At 40.4% G+C, this 22307-nt stretch overlaps 1 protein-coding gene across 1 annotated transcript in view; it reads right to left on the bottom strand.

Moving 5' to 3' along the window:
* Window positions 1-5526: 5526 nt before the first annotated feature.
* mturn (maturin, neural progenitor differentiation regulator homolog (Xenopus)) overlaps window positions 5527-22307 on the bottom strand; it is a 37326-nt gene continuing 20545 nt past the window's right edge. Inside the window, exons 2-3 of the mRNA XM_060942637.1 lie at window positions 18155-18277; window positions 5527-8108 (exon numbers count right to left, since the gene is read on the bottom strand). Of these exons, the coding sequence (XP_060798620.1) occupies window positions 8004-8108; window positions 18155-18277 (228 nt within the window). The 3' untranslated portion in view covers window positions 5527-8003. The remainder of the gene's footprint in view (window positions 8109-18154; window positions 18278-22307) is intronic.

The raw sequence follows: 22307 nt of genomic DNA, 5'->3' as shown, positions 1-22307 counted from the left end.
AGTATGATGGTCAGGTATCCACAAATTTTTGGCTTTTTAATGTAGAGTATAAACCCAATTTATCTAACTCCAAAATGAGTTAATATAATGTGGATGGTGGATCTTTTTCATTCCCTGCAATGTTCTAGCATCCCATTTAGGATGTATTCCTGTTTAACAGACAGGCTCTGGATCCACCACCACCTGAATGAGGATAAAGCACTTACCTGAGATGAACAAATCATTCTCAGCACAGCGCAGACATAGTAGAGTTTGTAGCACTGGAACAACTGCAGCAGGTTTTTGTAAACGTCAGTACTGAGTTGAGAAACAATCCACCAGCCAAAAGTATCCAGCATACAACAGCCCAGTGATTAAAAAGTGATGCTGGTGAAGGACTAGAGGACGTCTGGCACCATTTATGTGTCGAAAAATGTGCCGTAACCTCTAACTGTACATGTATATTGCACCATGCAAATAATATCTGGTCACTAGCGGTCTGTATCCACTGGATGGGGATGAGGTAGATAAAGGGGGGAATTGAATGCAGGTATAAGTTTATTGTCCCAAAGAAGCTGGCAACTGAGTGCACTGTAAAAAAAGAATAGTCGAGAATACTCGAAATTTCAAGGCAACAGTCTGCATTAAGAATTTTATGTTTTGCTAACGATGTATGCCCATGATAATCCAAACTATGATAACACTGTTATCTTTATTAAGAATTCTTAATTAAGTCAATTTTCAATTCCTCATTCTGCCAACATAGATTTCTCTTTTTGCTGAACAGTGGCATTCACAGTAGTACAAAAAGACAATTGAGGTTCTCACAATTTTTTGGGGGGCTTTTTTTACCTTTATTTGGATAGGACAGTGTAGAGACAGGAAATGAGCAGGAGAGAGAGACATCAGGAAATGACCTCAGGTCAGAATCAAACCCGGGTCCCCGGACTTATGGTATGGCACCTTATCCACCTGAGCCACGACAACATGATCTTCAACCGGAGAGAGAACCACATTGCCCAGCCCTTGCATTTGGGAGAGGAAACCCCATGTCTTGGTCATTAAGAGCATGTGCTGAATAAACACCTGTGGCAATTATGTATTTTCAATTCAGATTATTCACTATTGCATATTTACACATCATTGAGGTGCACCCTATCAGTTTGATGTGGATTTTTCTGTTCGTTAATAATTATTCATATTTTCTTGTCCATTCAATTGTGAATATGGAATTACTTGAACAAAGCATAATTCTATTTTTTAGAATTATCCACATCAAGAAAAATCCACATCAAACTGATAGGGTGCACCTCAATGATGTGTAAATATACAATAGTGAATAATCTGAATTGAAAATACATAATTGTCACAGGTGTTTATTCAGCGCATGCTCTGAATGACCAAGACACGTGGTTTCCTCTCCCAAATGCAAGGGCTGGGCAATGTGGTCCTCTCTCCGGTTGAAGTTCATGTTGTTGTGGCTCAGGTGGATAAGGCGCCATGCCATAAATCCAGGGGCCTGGGTTTGATTCTGACCTGAGGTCATTTCCTGTCTCTACACTATCCTATCCAAATAAAGGTGAAAAAAGCCCCCCCAAAAATTGTGATAACCTCAATTGCCTTTTTGTACTACTGTGAATGCCACTGTTCAGCAAAAAGAGAAATCTATGTTGGCAGAATGAGGAATTGAAAATTGACTTAATTAAGAATTCTTAATAAAGATAACAGTGTTATCATAGTTTGGATTATCATGGGCACATCGTTGGCAAAACATACAATTATTAATGCAGACTGTTGCCTTTGAAATTTCAAGTATTCTCAACTATTCTTTTTTACAGTGTGTATGTGAAATAGCCTGTGTTGTCTTGGCACTGAAATTAAACAGATGTTTAGTGTACGTCAACCAAAATAAAACATACATTTAAAAAGTATGTAACAAAGGTAGATTTTCATATATACACCACGGTTGTTCTTTTGACTTACAGTAGCCTTCCTGTCAGCTCAAACAGCTTCCTGTCTGGCCGTTCTCCTTCGATCTCTCTCTTCAACAAGGCGTGTCTGCCTGCACAGCTGCTCACTGGATGTTTTTGTATTTCTCACCTTTCTTTGTAAACACTAGAGATGTTTTACGTGAAAATCCCAGGACATCAGCAGGTCCTGAAATACTCATTCCAGCCTGTCTGGCACCTACAACAATGCCACAGTCAGAGTCACTGATTATCGCATTTTCCTGTTTCTTTTGTTTGATGTGAACATTAACTCAAGCTTTAAACCTGTATCTGCATGAGTTTATGTATTACTGCTGCCACAGAATGGATAATTTCACGAATAAGCAAAATGTTTGTATACAGTATATAGTCACAGCTACAAATATCTATTTACACTGCCAGAATTGTCTTTTCTTTCAGGAGGTCAGTTTGCTGTTATATCACAGCTGGTGTTGATGTCCACTACGTACATGCCAGTATGACTGTTGCCTACACTCCTCACTAATGTCTGTACTTAGCCACCTACAAGTTTTGTTAGTCATTCAGCCGCACACACATTGTACTCATTATTTCCTCGCTGGTGTTTACTGTAATGCCCATAAGATTAGACTCTGTGATTTCCATGATGTAATGCCTTTTGAATACAAGGCATTGCAGATTACTGGCTCTAGCCCGCTGTTGTTCTTGCTAATCAATCAACACCGAAATCAACCCTGAGCATTTTGTATGAATTCAGCTTGTTCTTCAAGTTTCTTAGCTTCTTTAAACATAACACCAGCTAAATATTTCAGCCAATCCTGATTGCCTCACTTTAATTTGCCTATAGTGTCCACCTTATATCCCCCCCCCGATCATTTTATCTCATATTCAGCCGGTTTAGGTCTCTAAATCGAATTCCACGACTTGTGAATCTCAGTGTCACTGTTGATACCGTAAATCATGACATGCATATTCATCATCTGTATTAGTTTTTTCTTGTCTGATTCAGATCTTATCTTCCTAACAGACATCATTTTGATGCAGTTGGTAAACACAGTTTTGCTACTGCTACAGTTATTGAAGGTGTTCATCAGGGATCAGCTCTTGGCCCGCTCTCCTTCTTTATTTACACGCCAACCTTAGCTCTAGCATGTCATCTCAGTGTCTGGTTTTATTGTTCGACTGATGACACATAGATTTTTGTTACCACTCACTTACTGTTACTTATTAAGGATTTAGTTTCTAGATTCTTCGATTATTAATGTATATGGGATGAATGCTGAATTCATTGGTCGAACATTTAGCTCTCCTCTTAGTTTTTAGCCTTATCGTGGGACACTTACCAATAATTATTTCTTCAAATCCATTTCCATAATATTGCTTGCGTATGACTTTGAGAGGGGGTGGCACGGTGGTGTAGTGGTTAGCACTGTCGCCTCACAGCAAGAAGGTCCGGGTTCGAGCCCCGTGGCCGGCGAGGGCCTTTCTGTGCGGAGTTTGCATGTTCTCCCCGTGTCTGCGTGGGTTTCCTCCGGGTGCTCCGGTTTCCCCCACAGTCCAAAGACATGCAGGTTAGGTTAACTGGTGACTCTAAATTGACCGTAGGTGTGAGTGTGAATGGTTGTCTGTGTCTATGTGTCAGCCCTGTGATGACCTGGCGACTTGTCCAGGGTGTACCCCGCCTTTCGCCCGTAGTCAGCTGGGATAGGCTCCAGCTTGCCTGCGACCCTGTAGAAGGATAAAGCGGCTAGAGATAATGAGATGAGATGACTTTGAGAGTTTTACACTTTTATCATCTGGCGCTGGGCTCCTAGCTGTTCCTGAAGCTTCAACTGTCCACAATTTGAGTCATTTAGCACCAGGAATATCTTGCCTCTATCTTCCAGAGACTGTTACTCCACGTTTCCTCTTTAAAAAGTGTTGAAAACTGCCTCATTCACTCAACGTCTTTGCTCTTTCTCATTTTAAGTCTTTTGTAGTGTTTGTTTTTTCTTTTCACATCTGTGTCTATTCACAGTTTTTGTTTGTAGATAGCCAATTTTAATGAACGAGCATTTTCTTTTTGGTCATCACGAAGCCAGTATATTAAAGAAAAGTATCATGTTTGAATATTTGTGACAACAAGCTGTAAATTGAAATATGCAACATTTAAAATTGATAAATTTTCCACTTCTGCTGCTGCAGTTCCTCTCACCATCCGGATCTGCCTGACTCATCCTGATGCTTTACTTCTGCTTAGAACTTCTCCTTCTGCTCCTGTTGATGCCCTCTGTGTTGATAGACACCCTATTTATGTTTTTGCAGTTCCCAAAAACAATTTATACCCAAATCTCATCCTTGCTTGAGTGCATAATCTCACCTGAATACTGTTGACTTGTTCGTAAAGAATTGCTGCTGTAACCATAAAGACTGTCCTGTGCTCATCTCAGGACACTGAACATCCTTTCAGCACATTTTGTACTATTTGTCTTAACTTTCTATATCTGTTTACTGTAATGGTTTATAATCTCACTTGTGTGTCTTGCAGAAGCGGACTTCCTTTTTGAGTTTGGTTTCTTTAAAGTTTTCTTCCTCGTGTCATCTCAGGGAGTTTTTCCCCTTGCTCCTGTCACTTCTGTCTTGCTCATGACAGATCTAAATATAAATCTACATCTGGATTTCTGTAAAGTTACTTCATGACAGTGTCTGTTGTTAAAAGTCATGTCTGTATTATACTATTATGTGTATTAATAGTATCATAGAATTAAAGTATTATAGCTACATATTAATATTTTCTATATTAGTATCTATAACAGTTATTCCACGAAATCGAGTCGTACATGAGCTGATAGCCGACGAGGCACGTAGCACTGAGTTGGCTATAAATATGTATGACCAGATTGAGTGGAATAACTGTTTTATTCTATCCACATTCACTGGATTTTGAGAAACTGGATTTTTTGCAAATTCAATAAATAAAAACTTTATACAAAACACCCGATAAAATCATTTCTGCTTAGAATGTAAATAAACCGGTGAAATGACAGTAGCAATTTGTGAAAAATGCTATAATAATTTTTGAAAAATAAAAAATAGTTTTTATACCATATTTTGTTGCGCTTTTTTGTTGTTGTTGTATTTTGGGGGGGTTTTGTTCTTCTTTAAGGTTTTTCTTGGCAGTTGGCAAAGCAACTTAAAGGTGCATTACCGCCACCAACTGGGCTGGAGTGTGGAACAGGAGCTATTGGGGGGGAGAGGACTATATTCTTTTAGCTAGTTCTGTTTCTTTTAAATACTTGATAATTTTTGGGCTTTTGTTTTCAAGTACAGTTTTTATTTCGCCCTCGGTTGATTCGCCAACACACTCTGCCATTTTGTTTTTCTCTACTCACGGTATATGAGCTGATATCCTTGTACTAGAGTAGCCAATCAGAGCATGCGATTGCTGATATCCAGTAAATGTGGATAGAATAATAACTAATATTGAACCAGTTCATTTATGTAACTTGGCTTAAAAAGCAAAATGGGAGACTCGCTGAGGGAACAGGACAAACTGAAAGAACGTCACCTCCACATGGTTTAATTTAGGAACATACACAAACTTGAGGACGAAACAAATCAGATAAAGCACGGGATAAAACAAGACAAATTATAAAATTACATCTTTAAGCAAACTTTAGTTAGAACTTAAAGTCTTTAAAATAATGATAGTTGTTTTAATCAGGTAAATACCCAAAGGTGTACATTTGGGGGGGGGAGGATATACAAAAGCTTGCAGAGTGTTAAAGCTGGATGATCAAATAAATAAAATATGAAAATAGAAGAGTAGCTTTGATTGATCTTATACCAGACTTCATTACATGTGGATGGCTTAATGCTGAGGAAGACAGAATGGAAGCAGTGAGTGTGTGAGAGATACAGGGGTCTGATGGCAGCATTTGGTGAGCAGTAAACATCTGAAGTCAGCAGGATCATATCAGCTTTCTTTGTATCCTGGAACAACATGTGACGTTCCTGCTGGTCCTGCTAACCTGTTTACATTGGTCAAGCGGTCCAGAAAGAATTTGCTGTGGGCTGTATCAGACTTCAGTCATCTCAGTGCTTTTAATCATGAAGACTGTGTGCTGGATGACGATCATATTTTTCTCAGTCAGAATGAGATGATGAAAAAAAGAGGAAGCTGCTTTTTCAGATCAACACGTTCACGCTTATTGTACTTCACACATTAAAGCTCAACTCAGGCTTTTACTTTAGCGTAATTGTGGAGGAAAACATCACGGAGGAAGTCTATAATTATCCATGATTTGTGTGAAAACATGCCCAAAGTTTAATACAATCAAAGACTATTGAAGACCAAAAAGAAAAGTAACCACGATGCATAAGTGCAAACGAAGGCTTGTCTTTACACAAAGCTGAAAATGCAATCACGCTATCTCCGATCTAGGGCTGAGAGCTTTACTGCGATCACTAATCCTATTCAATTCATGGTCATATAATCAAAGATATTGAGACATAAAAGGACAAAGCCAATGCTATGATGAGTATTTCAAAGACTTTGATATATTGCCTCTGACTTTTGAAAGCACTGATCGGTCTCAGACATTACGACACCTCGTCACCTATTCACCAGAAAATCAGTCACGACTTTCTAAGTACAGACATCCAGAAAGATAAGCTCTATTCATCATTGTTAAGATGAAAGCCTAAATTTAAAGCACCTGCTGAACTATCCTGACAATTTGGGGGAAATATTAAGCTATTTTAGCTATGTCATGTATTCAGAAGAGCTTTATGAATGAATGTATGTTTAATATGGTTCATAAATCCTCCTTGCTTAAAAAAAAAAAAACCATAAATTTTTGTTTCCTTCCTAATGGGATTAACCTGGTGGTTCCATTAAACAATGTAACAAGCTCTAATGGTTTTAATGGTTCCCACATGTGTATTAGATATTGATTTAGGTTCAGATTCAGTATACAGGGTTTATATATAGGGGATAGGTATCCAAGATGGCACTGATCTGATGCCAAATGGTGGATCGGATATTGGAGAAAAACAAATAATTCGATCCGATCCTGGAATTGAATTTGGAAAATATTTTTTTGAAACTGGAAATGTTTCCAAATAAAGAGACCTAGCTGTATTTTTATTCAGATTGATTTAATTATATTTATGTTTTATACTTTATGATATTATAAACAGAAATTAAATTCTATTTGCAACATCTGTGATTTTTGTGTGGGGAAAAAAAAAAAGTCAAGCTGAGTTCTGATTTTGTGTAAGTCGTGTTTTCAGCCATGTGGGTTTTTTTTTCTTGTATTTTTAAAGTGAAGCGATTAAATTAAAAAATCATTAAATAAATAAATTAATGAAACCTTAGCAGTTTTTAAAGGAAAAATTTTTTTTAAAAATCAACCGGGTTTCGATGTTGATGAGTATCTGAAAAGAAAAAAGTGCTATCATGCCTTCTCTAATATTTATATTAACTGGATGAAATATTGTTCAGATATGCTAACACCAGATAAGCTTAAATTCTGCATATAAACGTTTTCCTGTTTTCTTACACATAGCCTGAAATGCAGGATTATATAACAAAGCCTACAAGGTCCGTTAAGCAACTGAACCACAGCTTATTACAATAATGTTACCATCAGAGACATCAGACTCTTGAATCCCATTAGAAGTCCATTAAGGACGTCCAAAAATCAGTCACACGTTACCTGTTAAACCATTAGGACCCATTAAACTTTGATACCAACCCATTACACAAAATACCATTACACGGGAACCAACAGAAACCTGAAATTGTTTCGATTTTTTTTCTGCAAGGGCTTTTTAAATAAAACAAGAAGGACATGGGAGGTCGACTGAGAATGGTTTTGGGTGGAATGGTACATGGTAAAGGGCGAACTCGTGCATTATAACAAGCTGTGGTGCATGTGTGTGAGTGTGTAAGACAGAGGGATAGTGCATATCATAAAACAGTAGAAATGTGAAGATGGCTTGGAAGAAGGAAAAAAGAGAAGGAATGAAGCAACGCTCCGGCCTGTGGAAGGTCGATCCACCTCACTGAGCATATTATTGGCTAACACCCATCTGCTGATGGTCCGTCTCTGGTTCCTCCTCCACGTCTCCATGGTACTGCTCGTACGTGTCGTCATCAATGTCTGGAAGACCCAGGAGCTGGAAAACATCATCATGTTCATTCCACTGTTCATACAAACTCAGGTTATGAATATTGTTTTTTGTTTGGTGAAGACACTGATACACAACTTCATCTATCAGCAAAGTACTTTCAATATTTATAATAATAAAATTGTTAAATATAGCAACTGATTACAAGGGATATGTTCATATCACGGCGGCACGGCAGTGTAGTGGTTAGCGCTGTCGCCTCACAGCAAGAAGGTCCGGGTTCGAGCCCTGTGGCCAACGAGGGCCTTTCTGTGCGGAGTTTGCATGTTCTCCCTGTGTCCGCGTGGGTTTCCTCCGGGTGCTCCGGTTTCCCCCACAGTCCAAAGACATGCAGGTTAGGTTGACTGGTGACTCTAAATTGACCGTAGGTGTGAATGTGAGTGTGAATGGTTGTCTGTGTCTATGTGTCAGCCCTGTGATGACCTGGCGACTTGTCCAGGGTGTACCCCGCCTTTCGCCCGTAGTCAGCTGGGATAGGCTCCAGCTTGCCTGCGACCCTGTAGAAGGATAAAGCGGCTAGAGATAATGAGATGAGATGAGACACTCTCTCTCTCTCATATATACCCTGAGAAGTTTTTTTTGTAAGGAAATATTCAGAGGTGGACAAAGTACCCAACTTCATTACTTAAAGTCAAAGTACAGATCCCACTGGTTAAATGTTACTCCGATACAAGTGAAAGTTCTCCAGTCAAATTTTTATTTAAGTACTGAAGTACTTGCTTTTAAAAATACTTAAGTATTAAAAGTACATTTTCTGTCAACGCATCATTGTATTATTGCCACAACGCTTACAAAACCTAACGCCGTTACCAAAGACAGAAATGTGAATTCACAAAATGAACGCGTGCTGTGCCATCATGGTGGTTTAAGATTAAGCTAGCTAGTCAGTGAAACTCCATCTGACATGCTAGCAAACTCTTTTCAAACTTGAAATCATATTAGGTAGCTAATGCTACTAGAAAAGAAAGATTTCTACATTCTGTTTATTTGGCAAGATTATGCTAAAACATTTCTGAAAGGACTTCAGATAAGTTAACGTTATTCATGTTAGTGTAACTCCGTTTTTACATGCTAACTAACAGTGTCCAAGCTAACTAGCAATGTGTTAACGTAAGGCGATGGCAACTTGGCAGGAAAATCCATAGAAAGTCATTTGACTAACCAGACTGCATAGCTATTGCAACGTTATCGCTAGCTCTAAAAGCACAGACAGCTTCGTTGCAAGTTTTCTCTTGGAATAAAATGTTTATATACCTCAATATGCTTCCGCAGGTTGGACGGCGAGTTTTTGTAGGCCGTGATGTGGTTCGTTTTTGGCAAACAAAGCAAACACTTAAAACAAAATGAATCTTTATTCCTTTCAGAAAACTGAAACATGGGTTCTAGGTATGGCCGTAGGGGTGCATGCATTCTCCAGAAGAACCGCCTCCTTCCATTCTGCCATCAACTGATCGTGTTCAAATAATGCTGCTGAGAAATCACTGATCTTGATTTTATATGGTCTATGGATGTGACGTGACCCTACTGATCGGCTGTCTCAGTGTCACCTGCGAAAAAACAATCACGTTTTAGAAAATAAAATAAAAAAAACATCCACTTTTAAAGCTGCTTCATAGTAACGAGTAATGAGAACCTTGATAGAAAAGTAGTGGAGTAAAAAGTACGATATTTGCCTTTCAAATGTAGTGAAGTTAAAGTCATAAGTTTCCAAAAAAAATAATACTCAAGTAAAGTACAGATACTCAAAGTGTACTTAAGTACAGTACTCAAGGGGGCGTCATGGCTCAGGTGGATAAGGCGCCATACCATAAATCCGGGGACCCGTGTTCGATTCCAACCCGAGGTCGTTTCCTGATCCCTCTCCCACTCATTTCCTGTCTCTACACTGTCCTATCCAATAAAAGGTGAAAAAAGCCCAAAAAAATATCTTTAAAAAAAAAAAGTACAGTACTCAAGTAAATGTACTTCGTTACTGTCCACCTCTGGAAATATTTATCTAACATTTTATTGCCTGGACTCTCCAGTGCAACATTCAGGAAAGTCTTCAGGAACGAGGAGAAGAAAGAATTAAAAAGTGAGGCTGGTGACGAAAAGACTGTTAAGGAACTTGTTTTGTTTTTGAGACATTCACAACATTAAATGTAACTATGAGTAAATGATTAAAGATACAACAGGTCATTCATTAATAATTAAAAAAATTGTAATCATGAATCATGTCAAATTGTGGTGTGAGAGGAATAAACCAGTTCAGGATATGCTGTTACTAAAAAATAACCAACTTCAGGGTGGTAATGGTAAATCTGCTTCATGTCAGGTTGCACACTATAGCATCGTTGATTATTTTCCTAGAACAGCATGTCTCTGGGTCTTTTATTCCTTTCTTATTCAAATTATGCTACGCAAGTTACTTTGGGGGGCGGCACGGTGGTGTAGTGGTTAGCGCTGTCGCCTCACAGCAAGAAGGTCCTGGGTTCGAGCCCCGGGGCCGGCGAGGGCCTTTCTGTGTGGAGTTTGCATGTTCTCCCCGTGTCCGCGTGGGTTTCCTCCGGGTGCTCCGGTTTCCCCCACAGTCCAAAGACATGCAGGTTAGGTTAACTGGTGACTCTAAATTGAGCGTAGGTGTGAGTGTGAATGGTTGTCTGTGTCTATGTGTCAGCCCTGTGATGACCTGGTGACTTGTCCAGGGTGTACCCCGCCTTTCGCCCGTAGTCAGCTGGGATAGGCTCCAGCTTGCCTGCGACCCTGTAGAAGGATAAAGCGGCTAGAGATAATGAGATGAGAGAAGTTACTTTGGTAGCAAGAGTCTGCTTCACTTCACCTGGCCTCATTTAGGAGTCTTAGAGATCAGATGTAGAAATCTAAAATCAGCTTGGACTTAGAATTTCATTACTGCTGTACGAGTGCAACAAACAAAAACATACATTCATGCTCCTTACACACATCATTCTAGATCCAATACATATGCATTGGTCTTTAGTTTGTGATGAGATTAGTAAGGACTGATTCATGTGGGTATTTGTCTTGGAACCTGCAGCCTCACATCTTGCAGCATAGAACGCCAGTAACAGCTATTCTCTACTTTCACATACCCATAATGCTTTGCGCCTTGGAGGGTAACCAGGTGCTATATTTGTTTACCAAGTCAGACAACCTCAGTCGTCATTTCTTTGAATTTACACAGGGAAAAACGACTTTTCCTGATTTAAAGTTTTACAGAATATCTAAAGAAGCTAAGCGTCGAAAAGTGTGGTCAGACAGAATTCGCCATCCAAATTTTACACCGATAGACAACATGTGACCGTGTTCTGCACACTTCAGTGGTGGAGTAAAGTCTGATGATCCAAGTCACGAAGCCTATGACCCCTCTGTTTTTGTGTTTCGTCATAAAAAGTGCAAAAACTGAAAAACAAGGACAAGTCAAAGAACTGAAAAGGACAACTTTATTGAAGGATCAGATCCCAAAACAAAGCGCAAACAATGCAGTGTAAGTAAGCTTACATGTGCTTCCCCTTTTAGTGTTTCTGTAGGCAGAGCAGATGTAGTATTTGACCCTGTAGTGCTAACAGCTTCCTCTAACAGCCCAAAGATTGTCGTAATCTGGTAGGGTATGAGCTCGAGGAAAATCAGAGTGAAGGAAATCAAAATCAACTTAAACATAAAAAAATAAATCTGACAGTTCTGCTGTGTTTACAGGACTTACTGGACTGAGTGAATTCCTTGCTTGTGTTCCCGTGCACGAAGTGTTTTGTATTTTCTTACGGCTTTCTCGTCGTAACCAGCACCCAGCAAAAACCATTTCACTGTGGATTCTTCTATGATCAGTGTCAATCTTTCTCAGCGCTTCTGCCGATCTTTTAACTTGTGCAGGCCAGTAATTGTTGGAACACCCGTGTTGACAGATGAAGAAGGCTGCTGACTTTACTTGAGTATTTTTTTGGGGGGAAACTTATGACTTTAATTTCACTACATGTGAAAGGCAAATATCGTACTTTTCACTCCACTACATTTCTGTCAAGGTCCTCGTTACTATGAAACAGTTTTGAAATTGGATGTTTTTTCTTTTCTTTTCTAAAACATGATAGGCTTTCTCAGTGTCACCCGTGAAAAAAAACAATCAGTAATCACTAGGGTCACATCATATCCATAGACTGTATAAAATCAAGTTCAATGATTTCTCTGCAGCATTATTTGAACATGATCAATTGATGGCAGAATGGAAGGAGGCAGTTCTTTTGGAGAATGCATGCACCCATGGCCATACCTAGAACCAGGGGCAGAGCTAAAGGGGGTGGGCGGGGCCATTGCCCCTTGGCCTTGGGTCCTCCCCCTAGCCATACAGGGCCCCACCCTTTGACATTCAGGCCCTCCCAATAAATGTGCCTTATGCGATTTCACTGGAAATTCCTTGAAACCTACAAGTTTTCACATGATTAGACTAGTTGACGGCGGCACGGTGGTGTAGTGGTTAGCGCTGTTGCCTCACAGCAAGAAGGTCCTGGGTTCGAGCCCCGGGGCCGGCGAGGGCCTTTCTGTGTGGAGTTTGCATGTTCTCCCCGTGTCCGCGTGGGTTTCCTCCGGGTGCTCCGGTTTCCCCCACAGTCCAAAGACATGCAGGTTAGGTTAACTGGTGACTCTAAATTGACCGTAGGTGTGAATGTGAATGGTTGTCTGTGTCTATGTGTCAGCCCTGTGATGACCTGGCGACTTGTCCAGGGTGTACCCCGCCTTTCGCCCATAGTCAGCTGGGATAGGCTCCAGCTTGCCTGCGACCCTGTAGAAGGATAAAGCGGCTAGAGATAATGAGATGAGATGAGACTAGTTGACCTCTCTCTCCCTCATATATATATATATAAAATTTTTGCTACACATTCTTATCATGGTTAAAAAAAATAAAATAAACCCCTGTGAAATCAGGATAGTTGAAGCTTTCCTTGGATTCGAGATAACTGTGAATGCATCCGCTTCTGAACTGGAGGGCCGAATTATTAGCTGCATTGAAGGGAATGGCTTGAAGGGAATGGCTAGGATTAGTTAATACATGGAATTAAGCGGCGGCATGGTGGTGCAGTGGTTAGCGCTGTCGCCTCACAGCAAGAAGGTCCTGGGTTCGAGCCCCGGGGCCGGCGAGGGCCTTTCTGTGTGGAGTTTGCATGTTCTCCCCGTGTCCGCGTGGGTTTCCTCCGGGTGCTCCGGTTTCCCCCACAGTCCAAAGACATGCAGGTTAGGTTAACTGGTGACTCTAAATTGACCGTAGGTGTGAATGTGAGTGTGAATGGTTGTCTGTGTCTATGTGTCAGCCCTGTGATGACCTGGCGACTTGTCCAGGGTGTACCCCGCCTTTCGCCCGTAGTCAGCTGGGATAGGCTCCAGCTTGCCTGCGACCCTGTAGAAGGATAAAGCGGCTAGAGATAATGAGATGAGATGAGATGGAATTAAGCCACATGGCGTCATCGCTAATAGCATGACCACACTTAGCACATTCTAGTGATTTACCAAAAATCTGTATTTTTAAAATAAACAAATATCTAAGAAATAACTTAAGTAACAGGACAGTATGTTGACATTGACCTTATCAGTCCAAGTTTAAAAATCATCAAATATACAGAAAAGTAAATGAGAGCACTAACTTTTGGTCTTCCCATGGCCTTCAGAAGACACAACTGATGTCACTTCCTGTTGAGCATGTGATTTATGGAATGTTCCAAATTTGTCAGATGAGGTAATATGTTTGGGTAACAGGATTGAGTGAAAACCCAGGGACACGACTAAAATATGTATTTTAACTAAGATATTGTGGATTTCTTATGAAAAAAATATATTTAAACAATGGATAGGATATGGAGTCACACAACAGTGCAAAAGAAATCCTGTTTCTGAAGGATTTTAATCATAATATTTCATAGTTAAGTATAAAGTTAGAGTGCGGGGACAGGTAACACATGCTATTTTTCAGTGTTTTAGGTAGTTTTTATTAATCCTTACAATATCTTAAATTTGAAATCAGATCAATGTGCAGGACATTCTGCGTAATAGGAAATGTATTTTAAAGTACATTTTTATGTGCATTTATACATATAATTTTCTAGGGACGGAAATGGCACCGATTCGGTGGAATGGCTCTTAGATCTCTCCAGATGCCGTGGACAGGATTATGACGGTGCAGCGAACATGAGTGGAATTTATTCTAGTGTTCAAGCGAGAATAGCGGAGCGGGAGCCCCTTGCTTTGTACGTGCACTGTGCGGCTCATTGTCTGAATTTGGTACTGAATGATTCTGTCAAAACTATCCCAGAGATTAGACAGTTTTATGATGTGGTTGCCAACAGTGTTAAGAGATGGGCATTACTTGGCGACTTATTGAGCCCAGAGAGCAGGGACATAACCTTGAAATGCCTCTGTCCAACCCGCTGGTCCTCTCGCTACGATGTGCTTGTTGCGTTAAAGTACAGATATGGAGACGTCGTTAAAGCTCTCACTTACAAGCGAGAAAATGAATGAACGAGATGAGGCAGATGCACTTAAAAAGGCCATTACTAAATTTCAGTTCATATTTTTAATCAGCCTTCAGACAAAGATTTTGGAGTGCACTAATGCCATCTCAAAGTTACTGCAGGAGAAGACCATTGATCTCCTCAAAGCGTCTGCCTTATTGCAGAATGCTGTACAAACTCTACAGGAGTACAGGGAGCAGTTTGATGAAGCAAAGGCTTCCACTCTGGCATTGGCTGTGAAACGGGGCAGTCAAACGCAATTTGTAGCCACCAGGTTGAAAAAAGTGAAGCGCCACTTTGATCACCTTAGCAAAGACAGTCGGCTTTCCGATGCAGAACATTATTTTCGGGTGAATGTGTTCTGTGCATGCCTTGATGTAATCATTCAGCAGCTGTCACAAAGGTTTGTCAGTTTAAATCGGACTGCTCATTTGTTTGAGGCTATTCATCCAAATACGCTCCAGCATGCCAAGGACGAGGAGCTATACGAAGTGGCCCGTCGACTGTGTAATCACTATAGTCGGGATATTGACTCCAGCTTTCCTGGTCAACTAGTGTCATTTAGGGCATGTTTCAAGGAGCAGATAGCGAGACACACATCTGTGCTTAGCCTGACCAGGTTGCTGGCAGTAGATCATCCAGCAGTAACTTCTACATTTAGTGAGGTGTGCACGGCCTTCTTTCTTTTTCTCACTCTCCCCATCTCAGTTGCGACAGCAGAGCGCTCTTTCTCCAAATTAAACTTGATAAAAAATTATCTCAGGATCGCAATGGGTCAAGAGAGACTCTGTGGATTGGCCATTTTATCAATTGAGAATGAGCGAGCAAGAGCGCTTAACATCCCTCAAATAGTCGACGACTTTGCGGAGCGCAAGGCGCGTCGAATGCCTTTTTAATGACGAACGCAGGTTTCAGTGTTGGCTTTGTAGTTGAAGACGTGCTTACACAACGAGGGTGTATCATTCATGATTGCTGGATTTTTTTGTTGTTGTTTAGTGTCTATTTGGAACATAATAAAAAATGAATGGAAAATACAGGCTATGTAGGCCTATAAAAAATAAAATAAAAAACTTTGAGCAAGTTCTGTTCTAATATAGCCTGATTATATGCAGCAGGCCTTCTGTTTGTTTGCAATTTCGCCATGGCTAGGTCCAAAGGCTACGTTCTTAAAAACTGCTTTTTGTTATATATAGCCTGAGTAGGCCTATATGCCGCAAGCCTTCTAATTTGTTTGTTTGCAATTTCGCCATAGGGGGCCCTGATTGGTGTTTTGCCCTGGGGCCTTGTGTGCAGTTGTTCTGCCACTGCAAGGCACAAAGCATTATGGGTAATGTGAAAGTAGTCAATAAGAACAGCAAGAGCTCTAGAACTCTCCTTTGCACCTCCTCATCCTGATCATGAGTTAATGATGAGCTCCAACTGACCTCCAAAACAACAAGTCATGCGCTGCTAAGCTGTTTATGTCATCACTGCTGTAATGCAGAATTATCACAAATATGGCATTTCGGTGTTGTTGTTTATAAGGTGTAGGTGCATCATGAACATGAAGGTATTGATTTAGAAAGTGCTTATGCAGGTTATTTTAGAACAGAGGTTCAGTCACACTAATGAGTGTTTTCTGTAACAGTACAAACACGGGTGTGAATGAAGAAGTTACAAGAGTGCTCCAAGAGCACGATATCTCCCGCTGGCAACTATGCGATAACTCTGGTAAAATGCGACTGAATTGAATGAAATTGCAATATGCGTATTACCAACATATAACAAAGAATTCTGTCAAGTTTGGTGAAATTTCTCCACAAATTGTGAGAGGAGTTGATTTCAGAAGAACATACACCCTCATGAAATTGTCAAAATGCAAAAAGTTATTTAATCAAGGGTCAAAACTCTGGTAAAATTTTCACAAACGAAATTAAATCACAATATGCGTATTACCGTCATATAACAAGGACTTTTGCCAAGCTTTGAGAAATTCGGCCAAAAATTGTGAGAGGAGTTGATGTCAGAAGGCAAGCACACCTTCATGAAATTGTGAAAGTACAAGGTTGTTAATCAAGGGCTGTAACTGGTAAAATGCGACTGAATTGAACAAAATTACAATATGTGTACTACCGACATATAACAATGCCTCTTGCCAAGTTTTGTGAAATTCCTCCAAAAATTGTGAGAGGAGCTGATTTCAGAAGGTGAGCACCCTTCTCGGGACGGACATCGCCACGACATGCTCCCCCTTCGGGCCTTTTGGCCAGCGGGGGATAAAAAACAAAATTGAACTGGGCTGTAAATTTGTATAGATATCTAAATATTTTAGTTTAATTCACCGTGTACACAAGGATCAGAAGATCTGACAGTTTTCTCAAAGGGGAAGACTGCATTTCTTTTCTTGTACAAACTATAGCTTACACACTAGTGTGTGGAAAGAGGACATGTTATGAAAAACTCACTTTTTCCAGTGCTTGTGCACATACATTTGGGTATCTGGAGCCTATCAACTCACAAACTCTGAAATAAGATACTCAGTCAGTTGCTTTTGCTTTGCCCATTTTAGAAAACGTGCTTCAACAAGCCCTGTGATGACCTGGTGACTTGTCCAGGGTGTACCCCGGCTTTCGCCCGTAGTCAGCTGGGATAGGCTCCAGCTTGCCTGCGACCCTGTAGAACAGGATAAAGCGGCTAGAGATAATGAGATGAGATGTGCTTCAACAAACTCTTCAGATTTGGCTCCTCTTCCTATGTCACAAACAGAGCTCATTAGACTGATCCTGCCCTCTCATCTGAGTATCTCCACTCATGGCTTGAGAACTGCCTTTGCAAATGAATATTCATAAGGAAAGTGTGACCTTATTGGCTGGAGGAAGAGGGGGGTGGAGTGGACAGTGTCTCATTATCATTTAAAGGAACAGGAATTGAAATTGGGCGGCATGGTGGTGTAGTGGTTAACACTGTCGCCTCACAGCAAAAAGGTTCTGGGTTCGAGCCCAGCGGCTGACGAGGGCCTTCTGTATGGAGTTTGCATGTTCTCACCGTGTCTGTGTGGGTTTCCTCCGGGTGCTCCGGTTTCCCCCACAGTCCAAAGACATGCAGGTTAGGCTAATTGGTGGCTCTAAATTAACCGTAGGTGTGAATGTGAATGGTTGTTTGTCTCCATGTGTCAGCCCTGTGATGATCTGACGACTTGTCCAGGGTGTACCCCACCTCTCGCCCATAGTCAGCTGGGATAGGCTCCAGCTTGCTCGTGACCCTGCACAGGATAAGCGGTTATGGATAATGGATGGATGGATGGATGGATGTTAAGAAAACCTTGGTTGGGGAAATGCAGCTAGTGAGGATTGTCTGTTCTGCAAAGAGAACTGGAGGTACACAGAGAAAAAAAAACTAGCTATTTTATACTTTGTTGTGCCTGGAATAATGCTGTGTTTGTTTTTATTTTTGCTGTTCAGAACAACCTTTTGAGTATGACATACCAAACCACAGATCTCCAAAATGATTCTGCAACTAGTTGTGTGTGTGTGTATGAGAGAGAGAGAGAGGAACAACACTCACAGGTCTGAAAGATCTGAAGACTTTTTCAAGGACCTCCAGCAGGGTTTTGTGTCCGCAGGAGGAGATGTAGTCCTGTGCCAGCTGCAGGAATGGCAGGCAGTCCTCGCTCTCACTCCACACATGCTACACACACACACACACACACACACCACTGACATCACATTACTCAGAAAATACACATTACACTCATCTGCATTTCTCACCAAGTGAAACAACTTAGCCCAAGTTTCACTTGAAAAAGATATGTGTGTGTATTTTATTCAAGCTGCACAGTATAAATAAAAATAACACATTTAAATGAATATTGCTTCACTCTACAATATATTAAACCAAACTGCTGAACCTGTGATATGTCACACAAAGTCTGTTTCACATTAACCTGAACAAACCAAGGTTCAGCGGTGGTTAGCACTGTCGCCTCACAACAAGAAGGTTCTGGGTTCGAACGTCACAGCTGACTGGGGTCTTTCTGTATAGAGTTTGTATGTTCCCCTCATGCCTGTGTAGGTTTCCTCCGGCTGCTCCGGTTTCCTCCCAAAGGCATGCATATTAGTTCAATCGGCAACTCTAAATTGCCCGTAGGTGTGTATGTGAGTGTGAATGGTTGTGTGTTAGCCTTGTGATGGATTGATGACCCGTCCAGGGTGTGCCCCATCTCTCACCCAACATCAGTTAGGATCGCTCCAGCTTTCCGGCGACCCGCAATGAATAATCGTTATAGAAAATGAAATGAAAACCAAGATTCAGGCTTTAATGAATTCAGAACTGCCATTATTGCAGCAATGATTAACAAACGATATGTTGTAAAGCCATAGCAGTCAGATAAAAATAAACTGAGAGAATTTCAGAAAGCAAGTGACAAACCATCTTGATTAAAAACGCACGGACAATTTTGCCATACAAATGAGAGAACGTAGTGTTTTTGAGAGTGTTTTCATCTTATCAAGAGCACTCCACATTCTGCAGATGAAAAGCCAGCAATCAGTGCTATAGAGAAAGACACCATATCAGAACTGATTATAAACCACTTACATATAAATATTATTCCTGTTCTGCTCAATGAACAGATAATGAGTTGTAAACAGATACAGAATGGATGTGCACTATTATTTTTATTTTTTTAAAACATGACTTCTGGTTGAGACTAGACAAAAAGTCTTGGAGTTTTTTTTTTTTTTAAACTTTCATGCAGGTGAGTGGTCAGATATGAAGCTCATGCATGCATTAATATGAATGTGAACAATGCATCTACAGTGCTGCATTTAAGGCCTTCATTTATTCATCCTTAGTAACTGCCTGGTCAGTGTCATGGTGGTTTTTATTTGGCTTCTAATTTGATGACATTTATAAGAAACAGAACTTAATTAAATTCATTGCATGAGCAGGATTTTCAAAAAAACATTTCTAAAATAAGTAAGTTTCTGATTTTGGCCACGCCTACTTAAATCTGAATACCAGTGGCCAACTGTTACTATTAGAGCTGGGACTTGAGCTCAGCCAAAACTTAGCCAGACACCAAAAAAGCAACAGGGCAAAGGATTTTGTAAGGGATTAGTGGCAGGTTGCCAGGTCGCTCCGTTGAGTGTAGCTGTTGATGTTGATTTTAAAAGCAACTAAGTAAATTACACAGGGAAATGAATACTTAAGTCTGAGTGTAAAATACTGTGGTGAGTGTGCAGCGTGGAAGAAGAGTCTGGAGACAGAAATCGTAGTTTCTCGGTCGTTAGCCTGTGCTACTTGCTCTCGATAGCACTGGCTTGACTGCTTTATTAGTATTTGCTAACACTACTGATGAACGCTACACCGGCTGGAAAGTGACTTCACTGCTGCGCTGACGGCGCCGAGTCACAGTTAAGCTCGCGCTGGCCTTCAAGTAGGCGGAGGGCAGGCCTTGAAATTAATTTTTTTCCCTATTGTCCCAGAACTGTCCCAAAAATAAATTCCAACTGTCCCAAAGTGAGGATGGACTGTCCCAACCTGGTTTTCAGGAAGTATGTATTACAACCACAATAAAGCTGAGTCAGAGTACAGTCTTGCTGTGTAAGCTAATTGTCAGTTGAAATAAGCTCAAAATCAACTCAAATTCAAACTTGTCTTGTCCGGTTTATTATTAGACTTGTGTCTACAAATTTACCAAAGACAAACCAAACATACTTTCTTTTCAAACTTTCTTCCCACTTGTTACATAGGATATATGCTGAGTCTACTACTTGTCTTAGGTAAACATTTGTAAAGAAACATACATTACACTAGTCTAGAAACTCTGGCCTAGACTTTCCACTTGTTACATAGGATACAGCAAGTGGTCCCTGTAATCTATGTGGACTCTGCAATACTATTAATACAATATACAAATGTTTACCAAAGACAAATTGTTTAAATAAAAAAAATACATTTTCTTTCTTTGAGAATTGTCCTCTGCGCCATGACCCAACATCACAACATACTGATATTTCTGTTTTCGGCAATTCCACTCGTCATTTCGCGGGAAACTTGGCAAAGTTTACCGAAACTCATGAGGTAGCTCGAACTACACCGTACATTCCCGAGCTTTGCCGGTTTACCATATTTGGCATTGTCAGCTGATCTCCCGAACATCACCAAGCTCACGATTCTTTACGAAGATCATCCAGAAAGCGTGATTTGGGATGATTCGTGCTAGGGAGTTTTACCGAACATATTCCGGAAATATCCGAACATTAAACAGTTGCAGTTTGCCATATTTGGTGGATGCCTTGATTGGCTGGAAGCTGTGATTGGTTGAATGTTGTTTACATGGATAGAATGTCGGCAAACTGGCAGGAAAGTGATTCACGCGCGCTGTAATGGTGCTGAATACAGATCAAAGGCGATGGGCGGGGTCACGAATCAGCACGTCTCTGGCTCCCACGTGCGCTGTAATTGCAGGGCGATAAATTTTTGGTCCCTCCCACTAGAAATCAAAATCTGATTGGTTAATTCATCTGTCACTTCCTACATAAATACACACTGCCATGGCCTTCTGTCCCGGCAATGAAGTCCTAACCAATGAGTGAGCAGCTCTAAACTCTTCTCAGCCTAGAGACAAAAAACAAACAAACAAACAAACTCATTTTATTTCTCGATTTAAATGTTTTCAGGACATTAACCCTTTCAGTTCTGAAGCAAATTTGACAGAAAATGAGGCCACATTAGAATTAGAAGAGAATAATTATCATGAAAGAATGAAAGCAATTAAATATAACATTTGAAATGCTGATATGTTTGGGCCTTCTCCGAACGCCTAGAAGGCCCTGATGGTTCCCCTCTGCTAATTACAGAATGAATATTTGGAACAGTAAACAGATAAAAATAGAAATCGTGTCATTGTTTTACACCCCTATATAAAACTCAATAATGTATGTGAGTACTATAATGTGCATTCCTCTTATTTTTTCTTTGTCTCTCTATTTACTTTTGAGATGTACTATACGGCCAAAAGTATGTGGACAACTGACCATTACATCCATATGCGGTTATTCACCAAATTGTTGCAATATTTATTTTCACCACATGAAATATTACTTTTCATTACATTCCACTATCATATGCAGTTCTTTTCCTCTCAGTGTACTTCTTTTCCCTTTCTGTTGTGTACTTTAATTTTTTTAGGTTAGTCTTTTACATCAGGGGTGTATTAATGGGATGCAACGTCACTCCCTGTTACAGATGGGAGCCCAGGAATTAAATAAGTGCAATAAAAACAAACTGTTTTTTAATTGTAGGTATTGTATTTAAAACTGTATGGATGTGCCAGAAGCCAACATAAAACCATGCATGCAGGGCATTCTCAGTCAAAAGGGATTAATGATCCAAAAGTGGAGTCTGGTCCATTAACACAAGAACTCATTGCCATGTTTGTGTACAGCAAATAAGCAAGTTAATCAAACCATGAAGTACGCTCAAAAGAAGTGGATACAGAAACCACTCAATGGGATAGATCCTTACAGGCTAACAAAGAAGGATTTTTCCTGCGAGTTGGAAAATTAATCATCCATTGAGTCCCCCGACATCTCAAACTACCTGGTGCTGCAGACATCGTTCTACACGGACACACAGATGAAAACCTGGAAGAGCATGAAGGAGTACAACTTTTTATATATGGCTGGACTAAAGATCTGAGGATCAGGACACT

The sequence above is a fragment of the Neoarius graeffei genome, chromosome 16 (genome assembly GCF_027579695.1).
Source record: "Neoarius graeffei isolate fNeoGra1 chromosome 16, fNeoGra1.pri, whole genome shotgun sequence".
Lineage (NCBI taxonomy): Eukaryota > Metazoa > Chordata > Actinopteri > Siluriformes > Ariidae > Neoarius > Neoarius graeffei.
This window is presented reverse-complemented; position numbering and strand designations above follow the sequence as displayed.